Source organism: Tachypleus tridentatus, chromosome 7 (assembly GCF_004210375.1).
Source record: "Tachypleus tridentatus isolate NWPU-2018 chromosome 7, ASM421037v1, whole genome shotgun sequence".
NCBI lineage: Eukaryota > Metazoa > Arthropoda > Merostomata > Xiphosura > Limulidae > Tachypleus > Tachypleus tridentatus.
In genome coordinates this window covers 94,455,870-94,479,216 of record NC_134831.1, presented here as the reverse complement: position 1 = coordinate 94,479,216, position 23,347 = coordinate 94,455,870, and the positions used below count along the sequence as shown (strand labels likewise).

Sequence of the window (23,347 nt, the reverse complement as noted above, 5' to 3'; positions counted from 1 at the left end):
GTGTGGGTTGTCTTGACCTCTGCCGAACCCCTGAGACTGACTCACTGAACCCCTGGAGTTCGATTGAACCCAGGTTAAGAAACACTGGGTTGAAGGTTGCTGTTGACAGCCTTATAATGGTGAGTATATAGATTTGTAACAATTCTCTGATTTAGACCCACCACGTCTCAATGTGTTCCTTCAATAAATAGTTATATTTTTCCATGGTAGTTCTTGAACTGGAATGCATGTACTTGGAGAATAATGAGTGAAGTGTAATTGTTTTGAATAAATTCTATATGTGAAGAATTACATTAATTTAACATAGTGATCAGAAGTGTTGGTTACATTAATACCAGTTTGTAAAATGAGTACTTGAACATTGTTTGCCATGCAATTTCTTTTAATAAAATTGTATTTATGGACAAATTATGTTTTATTTTATTTTACAAGGGTATAGAGTAATAATAATAATAAAAAGCTGTTTAGACAAGTTTGGCTAACATTCAGTTACCAGCATGAGGAAAATTTGACCATTGGCTATTTGCAGTGAGGAAGGAGTCACCAAGAAGTATGCACAGAAGGAACTTTCTTGTTAAAGATACTAATAAAAGTATATGTAGTATACAACAAATCAAGGACGGGAAATTACTTACCAGGTGCTAAAGTACATGACATTTTAGAGCACATGACTTGTTTAGATATGGATAGTAAGAAATGTTTGTTTTGTGTTATATATAGAAATGTTGAAAATTGTAAAGTAAGTGAGTTCTCAGATATAAGAGTGTAGTTTAAATAACAGGTTTTAGTGTTAAATTCTTACAATTTAAAGTGGCACGGTCATGATGGATTACTACAATGTGGTGTGGTTGGACTCGAGGAACTGATTCATACAATTTAAAGTGGCACGGTCATGATGGATTACTACAAAGTGGTGTGGTTGGACTCGAAAACTGATTCATACAATTTAAAGTGGCACGGTCATGATGGATTACTACAATGTGGTGTGGTTGGACTCGAGAAACTGATTCATACAATTTAAAGTGGCACGGTCATGATGGATTACTACAATGTGGTTGGACTCGAGGAACTGATTCTTACAATTTGAAGTGGGACGGTCATGATGGATTACTACAAAGTGGTGTGGTTGGACTCGTGAAACTGATTCTTACAATTTAAAGTGGCACAGTCATGATGGATTACTACAAAGTGGTGTGGTTGGACTCGTGAAACTGATTCTTACAATTTAAAGTGGCACAGTCATGATGGATTACTACAATGTGGTGTGGTTGGACTCGAGAAACTGATTCATACAATTTAAAGTGGCACGGTCATGATGGATTACTACAATGTGGTGTGGTTGGACTCGAGAAACTGATTCATACAATTTAAAGTGGCACGGTCATGATGGATTACTACAAAGTGGTGTGATTGGACTCGTGAAACTGATTCTTACAATTTAAAGTGGCACGGTCATGATGGATTACTACAATGTTGTGTGGTTGGACTCGAGAAACTGATTCATACAATTTAAAGTGGCACGGTCATGATGGATTACTACAATGTGGTGTGGTTGGACTCGAGGAACTGATTCATACAATTTAAAGTGGCACGGTCATGATGGATTACTACAATGTGGTGTGGTTGGACTCGAGAAACTGATTCATACAATTTAAAGTGGCACGGTCATGATGGATTACTACAAAGTGGTGTGGTTGGACTCGTGAAACTGATTCTTACAATTTAAAGTGGCACGGTCATGATGGATTACTACAATGTTGTGTGGTTGGACTCGGTGAAACTGATTCATACAATTTAAAGTGGCACGGTCATAATGGATTACTACAAAGTGGTGTGGTTGGACTCGTGAAACTGATTCTTACAATTTAAAGTGGCACGGTCATGATGGATTACTACAAAGTGGTGTGGTTGGACTCGTGAAACTGATTCTTACAATTTAAAGTGGCACGGTCATGATGGATTACTACAATGTGGTGTGGTTGGACTCGTGAAACTGATTCTTACAATTTAAAGTGGCACGGTCATGATGGATTACAACAATGTGGTGTGGTTGGACTGAAGAAACTGATTCATACAATTTGAAGTGGCACGGTCATGATGGATTACTACAATGTGGTTGGACTCGAAAACTGATTCATACAATTTAAAGTGGCATGGTCGTGATGGATTACTACAATGTGGTGTGGTTGGACTCGAGAAACTGATTCATACAATTTAAAGTGGCACGGTCATGATGGATTACTACAATGTGGTTGGACTCGAGAAACTGATTCATACAATTTAAAGTGGCACGGTCATGATGGATTACTACAATGTGGTATGGTTGGACTCGAGAAACCGATTCATACAATTTAAAGTGGCACGGTCATGATGGATTACTACAATGTGGTGTGGTTGGACTCGAGAAACTGATTCATACAATTTAAAGTGGCACGGTCATGATGGATTACTACAAAGTGGTGTGGTTGGACTCGTGAAACTGATTCTTACAATTTAAAGTGGCACGGTCATGATGGATTACTACAATGTGGTGTGGTTGGACTCGTGAAACTGATTCTTACAATTTAAAGTGGCACGGTCATGATGGATTACTACAATGTGGTGTGGTTGGACTGAAGAAACTGATTCATACAATTTGAAGTGGCACGGTCATGATGGATTACTACAATGTGGTTGGACTCGAGAAACTGATTCATACAATTTAAAGTGGCATTGTCATGATGGATTACTACAATGTGGTGTGGTTGGACTCGAGAAACTGATTCATACAATTTAAAGTGGCACAGTCATGATGGATTACTACAATGTGGTGTGGTTGGACTCGAGAAACTGATTCATACAATTTAAAGTGGCACGGTCATGATGGATTACTACAATGTGGTGTGGTTGGACTCGAGAAACTGATTCATACAATTTAAAGTGGCACGGTCATGATGGATTACTACAATGTTGTGTGGTTGGACTCGAGAAACTGATTCATACAATTTAAAGTGGCACGGTCATGATGGATTACTACAAAGTGGTGTGATTGGACTCGTGAAACTGATTCTTACAATTTAAAGTGGCAACGGTCATGATGGATTACTACAATGTTGTGTGGTTGGACTCGAGAAACTGATTCATACAATTTAAAGTGGCACGGTCATGATGGATTACTACAATGTGGTGTGGTTGGACTCGAGGAACTGATTCATACAATTTAAAGTGGCACGGTCATGATGGATTACTACAATGTGGTGTGGTTGGACTCGAGAAACTGATTCATACAATTTAAAGTGGCACGGTCATGATGGATTACTACAAAGTGGTGTGGTTGGACTCGTGAAACTGATTCTTACAATTTAAAGTGGCACGGTCATGATGGATTACTACAATGTTGTGTGGTTGGACTCGAGAAACTGATTCATACAATTTAAAGTGGCACGGTCATAATGGATTACTACAAAGTGGTGTGGTTGGACTCGTGAAACTGATTCTTACAATTTAAAGTGGCACGGTCATGATGGATTACTACAATGTGGTGTGGTTGGACTCGTGAAACTGATTCTTACAATTTAAAGTGGCACGGTCATGATGGATTACAACAATGTGGTGTGGTTGGACTGAAGAAACTGATTCATACAATTTGAAGTGGCACGGTCATGATGGATTACTACAATGTGGTTGGACTCGAGAAACTGATTCATACAATTTAAAGTGGCACGGTCATGATGGATTACTACAATGTGGTATGGTTGGACTCGAGAAACCGATTCATACAATTTAAAGTGGCACGGTCATGATGGATTACTACAATGTGGTGTGGTTGGACTCGAAACTGATTCATACAATTTAAAATTGGCACGGTCATGATGGATTACTACAAAGTGGTGTGGTTGGACTCGTGAAACTGATTCTTACAATTTAAAGTGGCACGGTCATGATGGATTACTACAAAGTGGTGTGGTTGGACTCGTGAAACTGATTCTTACAATTTAAAGTGGCACGGTCATGATGGATTACTACAATGTGGTGTGGTTGGACTCGTGAAACTGATTCTTACAATTTAAAGTGGCACGGTCATGATGGATTACTACAATGTGGTGTGGTTGGACTGAAGAAACTGATTCATACAATTTGAAGTGGCACGGTCATGATGGATTACTACAATGTGGTTGGACTCGAGAAACTGATTCATACAATTTAAAGTGGCATGGTCATGATGGATTACTACAATGTGGTGTGGTTGGACTCGAGAAACTGATTCATACAATTTAAAGTGGCACGGTCATGATGGATTACTACAATGTGGTATGGTTGGACTTGAGAAACCGATTCATACAATTTAAAGTGGCAACGGTCATGATGGATTACTACAATGTGGTGTGGTTGGACTCGAGAAACTGATTCATACAATTTAAAGTGGCACGGTCATGATGGATTACTACAATGTGGTATGGTTGGACTCGAGGAACTGATTCATACAATTTAAAGTGGCACGGTCATGATGGATTACTACAATGTGGTATGGTTGGACTCGAGAAACTGATTCATACAATTTAAAGTGGCACGGTCATGATGGATTACTACATTGTGGTGTGGTTGGACTTGAGAAACTGATTCATACAATTTAAAGTGGCACGGTCATGATGGAGTACTACAATGTGGTTGGACTCGAGAAACTGATTCATACAATTTAAAGTGGCACGGTCATGATGGATTACTACAATGTGGTGTGGTTGGACTCGAGAAACTGATTCTTACAATTTAAAGTGGCACGGTCATGATGGATTACTACAATGTGGTGTGGTTGGACTCGAGAAACTGATTCATGCAATTTAAAGTGGCACAGTCATGATGGATTACTACAATGTGGTGTGGTTGGACTCGAGAAACTGATTCATACAATTTAAAGTGGCACGGTCATGATGGATTACTACAATGTGGTTGGACTCGAGGAACTGATTCATTCAATTTAAAGTGGCACGGTCATGATGGATTACTACAATGTGGTGTAGTTTGACTTGAGAAACTGATTCTTACAATTTAAAGTGGCGCGGTCATGATGGATTACTACAATGTGGTGTGGTTGGACTTGAGAAACTGATTCATACAATTTAAAGTGGCACGGTCATGATGGATTACTACAATGTGGTTGGACTTGAGAAACTGATTCATACAAGTTAAAGTGGCACGGTCATGATAGATTACTACAGTGTGGTGTGGTTGGACTCGAGAAACTGATTCTTACAATTTGAAGTAGCACGGTCATGATGGATTACTAAAATGTGGTCGGACTTGAGAAACTGATTCATATAATTTAAAGTGGCACAGTCATGATGGATAACTACAAAGTGGTGTGGTTGGACTCGAGAAACTGATTCTTACAATTTGAAGTAGCACGGTCATGATTGATTATTATAATGTGGTGTGGTTGGACTTGAGAAACTTATACATGGCTTAATTTAAAAGTAAATATTAAAAGAACTCCTAAATATAGATTTTAGTGAGTCAAGTGGTATGTTGAATGTAGCACTGTTTAAAATTAGGTGTTTGCAGTGTTAAAATACCAGGTCTATAGTTTTGTTCATATTAGAAATTTGGATTAGTAATATTAACAAGCTAGAATATAAAATAAGAACCTTATATTGTTTTTATTCAGCTGAGATATAACGTGTATTGAATCAAATACAGTGGCCCCTCACATATTTCCATTTTTGGAAGCAGTCCATTATATACATTTACTTCAATATATGAAGTGAATGACCAGTCGACAGCTTAGAATGAACCCCTAGTGGTTTTCTCAGCCATTTTAGTCTGTGAAAAGGTTACCAGTTTTTTCAAATAAAGATTTTAGGAGGGTAGGTTGTTTCTTTAGTCTGATAGAAGTTTCATGTTTTTTAAACCTAAATACATCATAGTTACTAAACTTAATAAATAATAGTGTAATTCTATGGTATCAATATAGTTATTTATGATTTTGTGGTTATTCAACTGTATATATATATAAACTTAATAAATTATAGTGTAATTCTATGGTATCAGTATAGTTATTTATGATTTTGTGGTTATTCAACTGTATATATAAAACCTAAAATAATTTTGTTTGATATTCTTCACATGTGAAAATTTAAAAGGCTTAGCAACCTATGTCCAGCAGCAGTATAGTTCAAAGGTCGTAGCCAAAAGAGATAATTGTTTGATTTACTTCTTTATTTATTGTTCTATACCTTAAGAAAAATAAGTTTAATTTATATCTAAATTGTAATAATCTGTATATATATATATATATATAATGTATAATAACTGCAATGTGACTATATATTACAAAATACTAGTCAATTAAAACACAGCCAAGACAGGAGATATTAAACATGTATCAAAGGATGGCTGGTATTGGTATTAACACTTTTACCAGCTGTCCTGAGATACATTTTTATTTCAAGTAGATTTCTTGTTATCATGAATCAGGGAAGACTAAAGGTCAGTTTTTATTATAGGATATCTGATATGAGTGCACATGTACTGTGTTAATGCTAGTTATGTGATGTTAGCTAGGCATGACTGTAAGGTCAGTATAATAAAAAGTAATAAAATATATAAAAATACACAGAGTTATGAGAGTTAAGCTACTTAGACTAAATATTTGTATTTTTGTGTTTATAATATATGATCATTCTAGTTAAAGAAAAAAATCATAATTTATATTTATCTCCTAAGTTTCTGTGATGGTTACAAGGTTGGTCAAATGACAGACCCCACATAGTTAGAGTGTAGAAAATAACATAAAATGTAAAGTCTTACTGAAAACAAACATTTGAAATGTATTTAGAAGGTTTTAGAGATTACACAAATAACACTTGAGATTTTTTGGGACAAAGAATAGTTTTCTTAAGCGTAACTTGAAATCACTTTGTATTCAAATTTACTAGTAAAGAAACAGATTTGATATTTTCCCAAATAAATCTTTAGTGAAAATATTTTATTAAAAATGTGTACACAAAACTTGTAATCTTTACTAAAAGTCTACCAAATTTTGTGAAGATACACTTGTATCAAAAGTTGTACTAAAAGTTATAGTGCAAGTAGTGAAAGAGATTAACAATTATTCCACCCTTAACTCTCCCTATACAGACTCAATCACCTTGGCTGACCCAAATAACTAGGAAACTATGCATCATACTATAATGACCCAAATAACTAGGAAACTATGCATCATACTATAATGACCCAAATAACTAGGAAACTATGCATCATACTATAATGACCCAAATAACTAGGAAACTATGCATCATACTATAATGACCCCAATAACTAGGAAACTATGCATCATACTATAATGACCCAAATAACTAGGAAACTATGCATCATACTATAATGACCCAAATAACTAGGAGACTATGCATCATACTATAATGACCCAAATAACTAGGAAACTATGCATCATACTATAATGACCCAAATAACTAGGAGACTATGCATCATACTATAATGACCCAAATAACTAGGAGACTATGCATCATACTATAATGACCCAAATAACTAGGAAACTATGCATCATACTATAATGACCCAAATAACTAGGAAACTATGCATCATACTATAATGACCCAAATAACTGGGAAACTATGCATCATACTATAATGACCCAAATAACTAGGAAACTATGCATCATACTATAATGACCCAAATAACTAGGAAACTATGCATCATACTATAATGACCCAAATAACTAGGGAAACTATGCATCATACTATAATGACCCAAATAACTAGGAAACTATGCATCATACTATAATGACCCAAATAACTAGGAAACTATGCATCATACTATAATGACCCAAATAACTAGGGAAACTATGCATCATACTATAATGACCCAAATAACTAGGGAAACTATGCATCATACTATAATGACCCAAATAACTAGGGAGACTATGCATCATACTATAATGACCCAAATAACTAGGGAAACTATGCATCATACTATAATGACCCAAATAACTAGGAAACTATGCATCATACTATAATGACCCAAATAACTAGGAAACTATGCATCATACTATAAATGACCCAAATAACTAGGAGACTATGCATCATACTATAATGACCCAAATAACTAGGAGACTATGCATCATACTATAATGACCCAAATAACTAGGAAACTATGCATCATACTATAATGACCCAAATAACTAGGAAACTATGCATCATACTATAATGACCCAAATAACTAGGAAACTATGCATCATACTATAATGACCCAAATAACTAGGAAACTATGCATCATACTATAATGACCCAAATAACTAGGAAACTATGCATCATGCTATAATGACCCAAATAACTAGGAAACTATGCACCATACTATAATGACCCAAATAACTAGGAAACTATGCACCATACTATAATGACCCAAATAACTAGGAAACTATGCATCATACTATAATGACCCAAATAACTAGGAAACTATGCATCATACTTTTAGGGAACTTCTTCTTATACACATGATATTTAAAAAAAAAACTTTTTTATTCTGCAAGATGAAACCCCCAACTTTGCAAAATTTTTATCCTGTATGCATGTATATTTGCAGTGGGGGGTCAAAATCTTAACATTTTGCCTCCATTTCTCATCACAGAGAACTTGTTCTCCATTCTCAGGGTGCATATGTGACGTTGTGAATACTTTATACATGGGTCTAATGCACTGACACCACAGGTAATGAGCTAGTGCTTCTAATGTATTAAGTGTACATCTTCATGAAATTTGGAGAGCTTTCAAGAAACATTACCAGTCTTTTTTACACAGAAAGTAGATTTACTAAATATTTGTCTGTGAATTTAAAGAGTTATAGTCTGATTTTTGACTAGTCTAACTCGGGGTCAGCCAAGTACCAGTGTTGGATGTTCTCAACAGGTGTTGTGGACAGTGCATCTGATTCTGGTGTTTGGGTATAGTGCTCACGAAACCCTGGTGTTGCTGCAGTGTGCTTGTTTGGCATTGTAGCTCATCCCCTTGTAGGGCTCCATGGTGGGTGGGGTCAGAGGGTACTGAAATACTTTTTTTATTATGGATCCTCCAAATAAAAACTTAAATAAAATAATGAAAAAATAGTCCATAGGTAAATCTTGAAGATTCTGAACACCAATCTTCAACATCTGTAACACCTGTACCTCATTTTCTTATACTACATTCTCTTTCAGACAAATCTTTAGAGCAGATGTCTCCCTTTTTTTCATTCAGGAGGGACTAGAGGGGCTTGCTGGCTCCCCAAAGTCAGTAAGAAGCTTTGCTCTGGTGACATATTGCTGGAAACATCCACATCTCAACACAGTGAACTACTCTTGCATTTGAAAGCATTTGGGGATATACCTGTTGAGGTTATGCCTTATGCTACTTTAAATTTGTCATGAGTTATTGTTGAGAGGGTTTTGAAGAATATCCCCGAGTCAGAGATTCTTGTTGGTTTCTCCAACCAAGGAGTTTCTGCAGTGAGGTGTATCACTACTTGCAAAGATGAAATTATGATGCCAACTAGTGTCCTCATTCTGACATTTACATCATTGCATCCACCTGCCACCATCAAGGCAGGTTATCTTAATTGCAAGGTACAGCAGACATTCCAAACCCACTTGGATGTTCCCAGTGTCATCAGTTTGGTTGTGGTTCTTCCTTGACATATGCTCATTGCAATGGCAAAGACCATGATGCCTGTGAGTGTGAAATGGACTCTCATTGGGTTAAGTGCAATGGCTCTCACCTGTCCTGTTTTTGTTCTTGCCCTAAATGGTTGGAAGAAAAAGAGGTACAGCATTTGAAAATGATTCATAGCATTACTTACCCTGAGGCTTGAAAGTTGCTGTCCACCACTTCATCTCGGTTGTATGCCACTGCACTTCATTCCACTAGTGGGAGTACAGGTGGATCTCTTTGTGTCTCCAAAAGAATCATTCTTAAACCAAATGAAAAGTCTTTCAACCTTCATGGTTAAAAAAGTTGATGAATCAATGTCAACACCCATCTCTGTCTCTAACATACATTCCAGTAGACCCCAAGATCCACTTCCTTTGGTTCCAGGTACATGTTCTTCTCCCACACCAAGATGCAAAACAATCATTATTTCATGTCCTCAGTCACTGGAATCCTCTTCCAACAACAAAGATCTGCCCACTTAACCCATGGCAGGATCTATGGAGGTCTACAGACCTCCTTCGAATAAAGACAATAAAGAAAAAAGGTGTGGTCATAAACAGAAGGGTTCTCAACCCAATTTGCCTGCACATAAATAAAAATTACCACCTTGATACAATGGAACTGTTGAGGTTTATGTTATAATCTTAATGATATCAAAGCACTGATTGCTTTCTACCATCCTGTATGTCTTTCCATACAGGAAACATTTCTGAAACTTGCTAATACAGTGACATTTCAGCAGTTTTTTTGTACAGAAATGACATTGGTCAGACTTGATGATGTACACTCTGAAATACTGTGCCATCTGTCTCTTGCTATTCTTTTGATTGTTTTTAACCCGGATATGATAGAAAAATGTTTTTCCTGATGCCTGGCACTGGGCAATTATCCTACCTTCCTCTTAGCCTGGGAAGGATCCCAAGATTCCTTCAAACTTCTGTTCAATTACTTTGACGAGTTGTCTCTGTAAGAACTTAGAGAGGATGGTTAATACTCATCTTGTTTGGTTCCTTGAATCAGACTTCCTCCTCATGCTCACCCAGTGTGGGTCCTGACGACAGAGCTCCACCATGGACCACCTGATTCAACTTGAAACATCAATCAGAGAAGCTTTTTTCAAATGACAACATCTTGTATCAATATTCTTTGACATTGAGAACAACGTCTTATGATACAACATAGAGGTATGGCATTTTGCGAGTCCTCCATTTATATGGGTTACATGGCTGTTTAACCATTTCTACTAAAAGTTTTTCAATGGACAAACAATTCCAAGTTCGAGTGGATTTGACACTTTTCTACAAGAACTTGGAGTCCCTCAAGGCTGTGTTTTGAGTTTTGCACTTTTCAGTATAAAGAATAATGTCATCACTGAACAACTCCCTCTTACTATTGCAAACAGGCTGTTTGTCAGTCGTCAAACATGAGAGATATTGAGTGGCAGCCACAGACTGTCATCATTCGTTTACTGTAGTGGACCACAGCAAAAGATTTTAACTTCTCTCTCTAAAACCGTTTGCATGCACTTTTACTGCAAACAGGGTAGTCACCCTGATCCTGAATTCCGTATTGGTAAAGTAGTACAACCTGTGGTCCCTGAGACAATTCATGGGGCTTATCTTTGACTGAAAACTGACCTTTATACCACACATCAAGCAACTACTGGTCAAATGTACAAGAGCACTGAGCATTATTCGTGTCCTTTCTTCCAACACTTGCAGAGAAGATTGATGTTCTATGTTAAAGATATATCGTGTTCTTATTCGATTAAAACTAGACTATGGATCACTGGTCTATGGCTCTGCCAGGACCTTGGCATTAAAGATGCTGGACCCCATTCATCATCAGGGACTTCAGCTCTGCACTGGGGCTTTCTGCACTTCCCCAGCCAGTTCAGAGCTTGTACACAGTGTTTCGTGAATCACCTTTGCACCTCTGCTGTTTGCAACTGTATTTTCTGTATGTTTCAAAACTTGATTCCTTACCGAAGCATCCCACCTGGGTTTGCATTTTCCTTCTTTGGTAGGCCATGCTTTTTCAGAACAGATGATCTGCCATTGTTCCTTTTGACATTTGTATCAAGGAGCAGTTGGATGAATTGAGTCTGTCATTGGATAATATTGCTGTATCTGCTGGTCAGCTCATCCCACTAAGGTTTATTACAGTCCCAAAATGTGACTTATCTTTAATTCATCTGAGAAAAGCAGAAACTCCTGGTTGGAAATATTGTCTGTTATTTGCTGAACATCTTATTGAACTATCCTTCTATTCCTGTTTTTACAGATGGCTCGAAATCAGGTGACTCTGTGGACTCTGCCATTGTTTGTTGTGGTTTGGTGGTAGCACACAGAATCCTCTTTACGGTTTCTGTGTTCACTGCTGAACTGTATGTCGTTTCTCTTGTCCTGGATCACATAGAAGCTAAGCAGTACTCAAACTGTACTATTTATACTGACTTGCTTTGTTCTCTACTGGCCCTGGAATTGCTTCGCATTAGTTCACACCCTGTTCTTGCTGATATTCAGATACGACTGGCCCATTTCTCTTTAACATCTACTTCTATCTAGTTTCTCTGGATACCAGGCCATGTTGGTATTCATGAGAACGGGGTTGTTGACACAGCAGCTAAACCTATCTGCTCTGGCACTATTGACTTGGAGTGAGCAATGTGAAAACAAGCTTTTTCAAATAAAACCCTCTATTGGACTTTGGCTACTGTACTCCCATAAGGATTGGAAAGAGGAAGTTGTTCTAACTAGACTACGCATTGGTCACAGTTTTTTAACTGATTGTTTTATTTTATCTGGGACTGATAAAGTGGTTTTTGAACTTACCCATTAGTCTTCCTGGCAAGTTATGATAATTACAATTGTGTTACAGAAAGTCCTTTATAACTTGTATTACTGTAGTTTTTCTCTTATTGCTGTAGAGTAGATGTAAACATTGGACTTAATGCTATTTATGTTTTTAATTTAAAAATTAAACTTTGCCTTGTTTTGCTTTAATTTCCTTTTATGAATTTTAATAATTTTTCTCTAATTTTAATATTTACTGGATGTTTGGTGCAGATAGCCCAGTTGTTTTGTGCCATAAAACACCAAACCAATCAACCAACCGTTCTTTTTACTGACCTCATAACCACAACTAAAAAATAGAGAGAGACCTAAATTACTAGTATTTTCTTCCTAGAATGACTTTTGGTTTGAACAGAAAATTAGTTATTTCTCATATAGTTAATAGTTAACTTGAATTTTTAGTAGGATTATTGTTAATACTTTCTAAAGTAAAAAATTAAACACCAAAAAAATGAGTATTTCTTTGTTTATGTGTGGGCTCGGCAACGGTCAGTTGTAAACTCTTTCTTTGTTAACCTGAAGATGACCTAGGAAGGTCAAAACATTGCCCTCTGCTTATCAATAAAAGTGTTATATCCATATCAGCTGTTCTGAGATACATTGTTATTCAGCTTAAATAGAAATAGTGTTTCTTATTATTACAATCAGTAATTCCAACTCATCAAGTTTGTTTTTCTTTTACGTGAATGCTAGAAGTCTTTGTAAAAAAAAATTTAAAATTGAAGGTTTATGGTTATTGATATGTACTTGTAGGATGTCACTGATATCAGTGAGTCTTGGTGAAATTAAATGTATGATAACCCAGACTTAGTTGTGTAGCAATAGATCAACAAGCTGTATCTTCTATAAGTTCATTTGGGAATAGGTCAACAAACTGTATCTTCTGTAAGTTCATTTAGCAATAGATCAACAAACTGCATCTTCTATAAGTTTATTTGGGAATAGGCCAACAAACTATATCTTTTGTAAGTTCATTTGGCAATAGATCAACAAACTGTATCTTCTGTAAGTTTATTTGGCAATAGATCAACAAACTGTATCTTCTGTAAGTTTATTTGGGAATAGGTCAACAAAGTGTATCTTCTATAAGAGGTTGGAGAACACAGTGGAAGTTATCTTCCGTTGTTATTGTGAGAAAGGAGTGGAGAGCTTGCATGTTTAACACACTTAAAGTCAAGGAAATAGGGCTGTGGTGATTACCTTTTTCTTTTCATCTATGAGCAAATTGCATGACTATAATTTTCTGAATTTGTTGGAAGAATGACAGATAGAGAATTTAAGAAAGGTTGATGAAGTCAGAAAGAAACTCAGAATTTTTAACTTAAATTCCTGGATTGTAGAGAACAGGTGGAAGTTACTAGATTTACTGTTGTTAGATAATATAAGGATAGTTTTGTTAGAAGATTACTTAAGGGTTGTTGAGTTCAAAGATGATCTAATGGTAGTTTAGTTTACATGAAGTGAAGTGCTATGACTCATATTGTTTGTTTGTCAATGAGGTATTTTGCTATGCTCATAATAAATTTAATAGTCTATATGTAATTGTGCTAGAAAATGTTGCAGTTAGCTCAACATTTGATATTAAGAAAGAAATTAAAGGCATTGTATGTTGTGGATGACATAACATTTATATCTGTATTAACCTCATTTTTAGTATTACAGTTGCAGGTTGTGAAAATGTATTGTCAGGGTATTTGATCTGGTTATATTTGAATTCAAGCCATTAATGTTATGTGAAGTCACATGGACTTTTTTTTCAGGTCATCCCATTTTCTCAGTTGACATCCATCCTGATGGAACACGGTTTGCAACTGGTGGCCAAGGTGAGATATATGTAGAGGTGATGAAAAACAATTATTATGGGCAAAATATTTAAATATATTTAGCAACTTATACAATAAACCACGATAAATAAGTGCCCAGTCATAAAAGGCTGTTTGTAAAACAAGTAACCAGAAGTAACTCATGTATAGTTGGACCTTAAGCTTTTGAGTATATGAATGTTTTGAGTTGAAACTGTTGTTTTTTGATGTATGTTGATTATACTCTAAGAGGTGTTGAATAAAGGTTATAAAGATGTTGTATTGATGTTGAGTTAACTCAGAAAGCTGTTTCTCTTTAGCACAAAAAGATATATTCTAAGCTATTTATTACTGCTTTGATATTTTCTACTTTAGAAACAGGTTTGTTACGATGAATATTTAGATGTATAGAGTTGTAGTATTTCACTTTTATGTTTGTAGTCATTCAATCATTAAATACTTGTTTGAAAGAAATGCTGTCTGATTGGTTGGATGATTGGGTGGGAGTAAATATGTCATGAATATTTTATCCATTCTCTTTACACATAAAAGAGAAAGGTCATAATTATGAAGGAGTTATGACCAACTGAAATATTTTAAACCACCTTTGTTTTAGGTCATGGTGTTTGGTAAAATAAACAAAATAAATTTTTTATTGTGCTATGCTGAAAAGATTTTGTAATTTCTTAGATGTAGAATTAAAATAAATCCAAACAGAAGAAGTTTTGAAGGTTAAAAGGAACTCTGATGTTGTTTTTTATCATCCTGCAGGTGCTGATGCTGGGAGAATAGTCATCTGGAATATGGCACCAGTGATGACAGAAGATGATGAAAAAAATGAAAATATACCAAAGATGTTGTCACAAATGGATAATCATCTTGGTATAATTCATGTTTAATTGTGTTATACATTTAAAAACACATGCATAATCAAACTATAAAACTGTGTTTTTTAGTAACATTTTTACAGTGATGGATCACATGATTGTATTTTTTCCACCAGGGGGAGCACCATAGAACTAGTTTCATACACACTTAGTCTAATGTTTCTGGATCTAGGAATTGTGTAATTGTAACAACATACATTAAGATATAGTGTATAATGTTAAAACGATAAAATGTGTTATCAATTTGGAAAATAGAATAGCACTTAGATAGAATGCGTACTAAGACCTAAAACACAAAAGTTAGAATAGCACTTAGATAGTAAGCACTAAGAACTAAAACACAAAAGTTAGAATAGCACTTAGATAGTACGTACTAAGAACTAAAACACAAAAGTTAGAATAGCACTTAGATAGTATGTTCTAAGACCTAAAACACAAAAGTTAGAATAGCACTTAGATAGTACATTCTAAGACCTAAAACACAAAAGTTAGAAAAATTGAAAAGGTATCAAAACTCCCTTAGTTATTTTTGTTTGATAATCCTGAGTATGTAAATTTTAAATTAATGATAAAAAAATATTGGCGTAAGAAGATGTGCGAGTTACAAGTTGAAATTTTCAGAGACATAAATCTTCATTTTGCTACTGTCCATATACACGAACAGTAATTCTGATTTGTAATTTAAAAAATCATAACCTGAAAAATCAAGTAACTAAGAAATAGACCATTTTGAAGTGAGAGTTCTTTTAATTATATTAAATATACCATCTTTTCTCTGTTATGTTTCATAGACCTTTGTATATATCTTGTAAACTATCCAGGACTTAAAAATGCTTATAGAGAATATTTTGTTCTTGTTTTGATAACTGACTGAATAATAAAACCAGCATAAATGGTTATGTTATTATTTATCTAGTCTTGATTAATATACTACAAAGAAAATCACTTAACTTGAATAACTTCATGGTATTTGATTTTACATTACTGAACACTACAAGCGTAATCATCAGTGTTTGTAGTGTCGATATGATGAATATTAGTCACCAAGAACTGTACTGATATGACTTTTCACACAAATGTTAATAATATTTTCAGTTGGTAAGTTACATTTCTAATGTCTAAAATCTGTACCCACCATAACAGTATAACTTATTTAGTTCATTATTACTCATTTATAATTTGTATAATGAAGATAGTGAAAGTAAGCATATTAAAAAAAGTTTTTCCAAATGTAAGTGGATATGGCTGAGTAGAACTCAGAGTGTTTGTGTATTTGAACATATTCTTACTGAAGCAAAATGATGAATGTGAACATGGCTTAATAAAATTGTTGTGCAAGTAGAGCAGTGAGTAATAGAGTATATGTAGAAGTAGACATAAAAATATTAAATTTTGTATTTTTCAGTTAATGTGTATATTTAAAATTCATGTTAGCACGTTTATTTTTCAGCATGTGTAAACTGTGTGAGGTGGTCTGGAAACGGGAAGTACTTGGCTTCAGGTGGAGATGATAAAGTCTTGATGATATGGCAACAGGGAAGGTGAGTTAGCCTGTTAGTTACCTCTCATATTCTTGAAATAAAGTTGATGCAACTCTAGTAAAACTACTACAGTGCATTCTTAACCATACTTTTGGTTAAACCATAAATAGAAACACTGCACAGGTCTTCTCATAACACGAACCATTAAAAATTCAACTAAACTTCTCAATATATTTACTGTGAGAAGAAAGTTTGAACTGGAAGAGAAATAGACAATTCTCTGCACATTAAAATATAATACTTCATTTAATATATTAAAACCTTGGCTTTCTTTGGTTTATAACATAATGTTTTGGGACAACATGAGACCTATTGAAAGAGAAGATGTGAAAGTGTGCAGAGCAAGTGGGACCAAATTTTATATTGAGAAGATGTGAAAGTGTGCAGAGCAAGTGGGACCAAATTTTATATTGAGAAGATGTGAAAGTGTGCAGAGCAAGTGGGACCAAATTTTATATTGAGAAGATGTGAAAGTGTGCAGAGCAAGTGGGACCAAATTTTATATTGAGAAGATGTGAAAGTGTGCAGAGCAAGTGGGACCAAATTTTATATTGAGAAGATGTGAAAGTGTGCAGAGCAAGTGGGACCAAATTTTATATTGAGAAGATGTGAAAGTGTGCAGAGCAAGTGGGACCAAATTTTATATTGAGAAGATGTGAAAGTGTGCAGAGCAAGTGGGACCAAATTTTATATTTTATGATGTTGCAACCAAATAAGATTCAAGGCTATAAAAAATATGCTTTGCTTGAGCAATGACAATATTATAATGAGTAATTTACGTTGAATTTCATACTTCTTGGAGGGGTGAAAAATAAATTTAAGAAGAGGGGATACCTAGAGATCAGATTTCACAATTCTCACACTAGCACTATGGGAAATTGAAGATTATAAAATTAAGAACTTAAAAACTTGTGTTGAAATTTGAACTATTAGTTATGTTTTTATTCCAAATTTATTTATATACCATGATAAAAAAAAGTAATTACATTTTTGAAGTAACAGTCAAAATCTATTAACGTGTAAATAAAATGATGTCTGTTCTGAAAAAGTTAAAAGACAATTTTTATATACATATATGATTTTATTTGTGGTAACTTTTGTAAGTCTTTACAGCTAGAAAGCTAACCTAAATCTTAGTATTCAACTAAACTACATGAGACTAGTCACTATATAGACTTAACTTTATGTTTGAAATGGATTTGGCAACATTAACCAAACTTTGTTGACAGGTATGGAGGTGGACCGACAACATTTGGCTCATCAGGAAAGTTGATGAGCATGGAACAGTGGAGATGTATCAGCACATTGAGAGGTCACTCAGGAGGTAAGCTGGTCAGAACATTTTGGGCCTATAATTAGTGCTAGATGTGAGATAGTATCTGATCCTTGAAGGTTGAAGTCTTCTGAGGGTAAAGATTTTCTTATATACCAGAGATGTATTTGTTTACTGAGAATAAATATTAATATAAACAAAGTAGATATCAAACTGTAGGCTTAATTTCACTAATGGAAAACATTTAATATATAGTCAACATAGAGGCCTAATATGATTTTTCTAACTTTCCACAACCTCTGATGTGAACTGCAGTACTTCCTATTTGAGGTTCATCTAGCAACCTGAATTGTGGGTAATATTGTGACATTGAACCAAAGGTTTACTAACCAAGGCTGTGCTGATAAGCTATGAATAGGTGAAACGTCAGCCCACACCAGAGGCAACAGCAAGTCATAGAATGTGAATAGGTGAAACGTCAGCCCACACCAGAGGCAACAGCAAGTCATAGAATGTGAATAGGTGAAACGTCAGCCCACACCAGAGGCAACAGCAAGTCATAGAATGTGAATAGGTGAAACGTCAGCCCACACCAGAGGCAACAGCAAGTCATAGAATATGAATAGGTGAAATGTCAGCCCACACCAGAGGCAACAGCAAGTCATAGAATATGAATAGATGAAACGTCAGCCCACACCAGAGACAACAGGGTGAAACGTCAGCCCACACCAGAGACAACAGCGAGTCATAGATTATTTCCAATCTATGTCACATATTATATTTTCAATTTTACCTTTAGTGAACAAAACACAAACTGTAACATCGTCATCAAACAACTGGTCCACTGTGTAATACCAAATAATAAATTTGACACATTATCAAAATATTATTCATATATCTAGATTACTATATGGTGAATTAAAAAGACTTTATGAATAGCAAACATTGTGCCTTTGTTATGAAACTTTGTCTACAATATCTTGGCTTTTTGTATAATATTTTATTTCATTTACTGACGAGGTGAAAATGTTTCTTTGATTCAAATTATAATAGTAAATGGTAAAGTCATGACATTTCTAAGCCCAATGAACAATAAGTTGAAATTTCTGATTTGTGAACTTGATGGTGTCAGTACTTCATTAGAGGTTTACTTTGGCAGGAAGGTTTAGAATGTCACACGGATATTGCTGGTTCAACAAGTACAGGGTATTGTTTGTCTGTATTAAGTATGTCTTAACCTTTTGGTAACATTGATAAAGTTAAATTTCATTCACACTTGTCATTGTGTGTAATTCAGTGAGCAGTGATATTCAATGTGTATAAATCTTAAAGCTGGCTCAAAAACTGAAAATTTCAAGCTACACTGTAAAACAATTTTTCTATGAATATTAAAAGAAAGTAGATAAAGATAAAAAAGAACTTTTAAGTCAGAATATATGGTTTATCTTTAAGATAAAAGTAATTTGTCAATGTAAGAATATATGGTTTATCTTTAAGATAAAAGTAATTTGTCAGTGTAAGAATATATGGTTTATCTTTAAGATAAAAGTAATTTGTCAGTGTAAGAATACATGGTTTATCTTTAAGATAAAGGTAATTTGTCAGTGTAAGAATATATGGTTTATCTTTAAGATAAAGGTAATTTGTCAGTGGAAGAATATATGGTTTATCCTTAAGATAATGGTAATTTGTCAGTGTAAGAATGTACAGTTTTTGGTTTTTAAATAAGTATAATTTATCTACTGGATTAAACATAAATTAGTGGATTACAACAGAACTTAGTTTGATCATAATTATTCTTTACTTTACATTTGTGGTGTTTTGTACATTCTCTTGGTGTTTATGTTTATAAAACTGTTCACCATTTTATTTATTTATTTTTTCCAGATGTGCTGGATCTTGCTTGGTCTCCGCACGATGTCTGGCTTGCTTCTTGTAGCGTGGATAATACTGTTGTTATCTGGAATACTAGTAAATGGCAGGGTAAGAGGAATCTTAGGTCAATAGTTAAGGCACTTTACATAATGATACTCTATATATTTGTTTCAGTTAAGGCACTTTACATAATGATTCTGTATATATTTGTTTCAGTTAAGGCACTTTACATAATGATTCTGTATATATTTGTTTCAGTTAAGGCACTTTACATAATGATTCTGTATATATTTGTTTCAGTTAAGGCACTTTACATAATGATACTGTATATATTTGTTTCATGATGATTCATTTGTTTCTGAATTCTAATTCAGTTTCTGATGCATTAAATGTGTGTTTCAGATATGTTAAGAATGCAAATACAGAGCACTTCTACTGTTTATTTGATTTTAGGATTTATTCTTCTGAAAATTCATTTTTATTGTCTGAAAACTTAGTGTTCTGTTTTTGTATTATTTTTAACACTATCTGGATTGATGAGCACCTTCCAGGTGTTGAATGCACACCTTTGTATCAAGTTTCCAAACTTTAAACAGGAAATAATAATTCTAACCCGACATTGTTTTACTCAAAAATAGTTTAATACTGATATTATATTTACTTCACAAAGAAGTGTGATAAACATGTTAAAACTTGTATTTTTGGACAGCTCCAAGGAGCCTTGTCTGTAAGCAACACATATTTTTTTTTTACTGACCCAAAAACAAAGGTTTTATATCTGCTAAGAAAATATTTTCCCTTAAGAATACACTTACTATACCTTGCTTCTTAAGCCTTCTTTTTCTTTAAATTTTATTAGTATATCCCTTAATATCTCAGTGTTTCATGTTCTAACAGCAGGTGACTGACTATCCACTAAAGAATCTCAACATTCAAGATAATTATGGGCAAAGTTTAAATGGTTTTGGATAGAGCAGGTTGTGAAGTACTTCTGTTAATGTAGAGTGAATAAAGTTGTATGTTTCTTTTTCTTCACTTACTAGGTTTTAGTGAGTCTAAGGTTCTCCTGGTGTGAGGATTGTGACATTTGTTCTCTAAGTATCCCCTTTAATGTAATTTATTTACCACTTGTTTGAAAAGTATGAAATTTAATGTAAATTACTCATTATAATGTTGTAACGCATACAAACCATAATTTTGTGTAGTTACATAACCATAAAATAGAAATTCAGGGTCCTTGCCACACCCATCTATCATAATTATGAATTACCAAGTGTTATTACTGACATTTAAAACTGTATTATTGAAAACCAGTAGAAAGCCAGGGCTTTATAGCTATTAAATGATTTATTATATTATTTTGTTTATTTTGCTTCTAGTCCAAACTTTATTTTCCCAGGAAACACATTGGAAACCTTAGCTGAATTTCTAATGGTTCATATCACATAGTAAGAAAGTCAGAAAAATTGGATAGGTTTGGGACATTATCTGATTTTTTGCATGTGATTATTCTATATAGTTTGGTGCATTATTTGATTAAATAAAAATTTAGTGCAGTGGTATCATTAGTATTAAACAAGTAGGGCTAGGTGTCATTAACAGCAGAAAAGAGACCCAGGTAAGTACACTATCTGTTGTTTCTTACATGTATTCTTTATTTATTTTTATAAAAATAAAGTTTATAAATTAGAAACTTTTTAGGTTAGATTAAGTAAGAAAAAGAATAATAATAAAAACTTTACAAAGTATGCTCATGAGTTGACTGTGCATTATGTAATTCAGTAGGGTAACGTGAGCTGTCAAACTTGCCAATTGATTTACATTTTATTTGGTGAGAATATTATCTAGACATGGTTCAAAGGGCAATAATATTAAATATAAACAAATTTGTACTGTTGTATGTTTAAAGCTATTTAGGATAAACGTAGTTTCATATTACAATTTAAAGTAATTTTAGAAAAGAAAAAGGGTGACTACAAGATTGGTCAAGTTGATCATCCTTGTGTAGACTTGTAGTCAAGATCGGTCAAGTTGACCAACCTTGTGTAGACTTGTAGTCAAGATCGGTCAAGTTGACCATCCTTGTGTAGACTTGTAGTCAAGATCGGTCAAGTTGACCATCCTTGTGTAGACTTGTAGTCAAGATCAGTCAAGTTGACCAACCTTGTGTAAACTTATAGTCAAGATTGGTCAAGTTGACCAACCTTGTGTAGACTTGTATTCAAGATTTGTAATGAAAATAGTTTATTAAAAATTCAAATTTTTTGTGTTTACAACTGACTCTTTATAGCTATTGAAAATGTACACAATTTTTGAAGGAACACAAAACATATGAGAAGTTATAGTATGAGGTCAACCAATTCAGCCAAACCTAGAGTGGGGGAGTTAATATTTTTATGTGACATGGTATGTTGAATGCAGCTTTGGTTGAAATTTGATGTTTGTTCAAATACAAGGTCTATAGTTTCTTCCATATTAGAAACATAAATTATCAGTATTGACAAACTAGAATATCAGATAAGGACCTCCTATTTTTTCTATATTTAGTAAATCAAACACAGTGGCTCTGCTCATCCCATCCATTTTTACAAATACCTCCTTACTTAGACAAGCATCCCTCTTTGATCTGTTTATAACCAATCAAAAGCTCAGGACTTCTTCCATGTGCTTTTCTCAGCCTCTTAGAGGTGGGAACTTCTCAAAATTATTCTTTGTCTCAAATCTCGAAAGGAGGTGGTAAGTGAAACTGTTGTGCAAAAAATATTTTTATATCCAAATACAGTTCAGTTAGGAAGCCTGGTAAATTACAGTGAAATTCTTCTATAGTTAGAGTAACTTAAGTAGTTGTTATTTTGTTTTACCTCCTCTATGTGTGAAATTTGGCAAGGCTTAGCATACAAGGTACAGCGAAAGTGAGTACAAACTTTGTTGCAATTGGACTGTGTCATTGCATTTTATGCGATGTTAAACAGACATGACTGAAGGTAGGTAAAATAAAAATAAGATATATATGGATAATGTTATGAGGTTTAAACTGTTGTAGTTTTGAGTCACAATTCTCTGATTAAAACTAAAAAAAAAAAATGTAATTTATATCTATTTTCTAATTATTTATGATGGTTATAATGCCTGTCAAATTGACCAAACCCATTTTGAAATACAATAGTTAAAGAATAAATAAAATATAAAGTTTTCCTAAAATGATTGATAATTATCTAAAGGTAAAAATGATTTTACCTATAAAATTTTGAAAATTTTCTGATGCACAAAAGGTATCTTTAATCTTAAAATTTCTCTGCAGGTTGGGTAGTCAGCATTTGAAAATAAAATAAAAAATACAAGAACGAATCATTACTTAAAAAGTCTTAAAACTAGGTAAAATAATCTGATATTTTATGTACAAAACCCTTGTAATATTTATCAGTAATGTAAAAAACTTT

The 23,347-nt window shown here is 34.1% G+C and overlaps 1 protein-coding gene across 1 annotated transcript in view; it reads left to right on the top strand.

Annotated features, from left to right (window-relative positions):
- The window catches only part of LOC143257730 (protein HIRA-like), an 86,582-nt gene that overhangs the window by 6,000 nt on the left and 57,235 nt on the right, over positions 1-23,347 (top strand). The window contains 5 exon segments of the mRNA XM_076516763.1: positions 14,290-14,352; positions 15,103-15,213; positions 16,669-16,759; positions 17,989-18,083; positions 19,920-20,015. Of these exon segments, the coding sequence (XP_076372878.1) occupies positions 14,290-14,352; positions 15,103-15,213; positions 16,669-16,759; positions 17,989-18,083; positions 19,920-20,015 (456 nt within the window).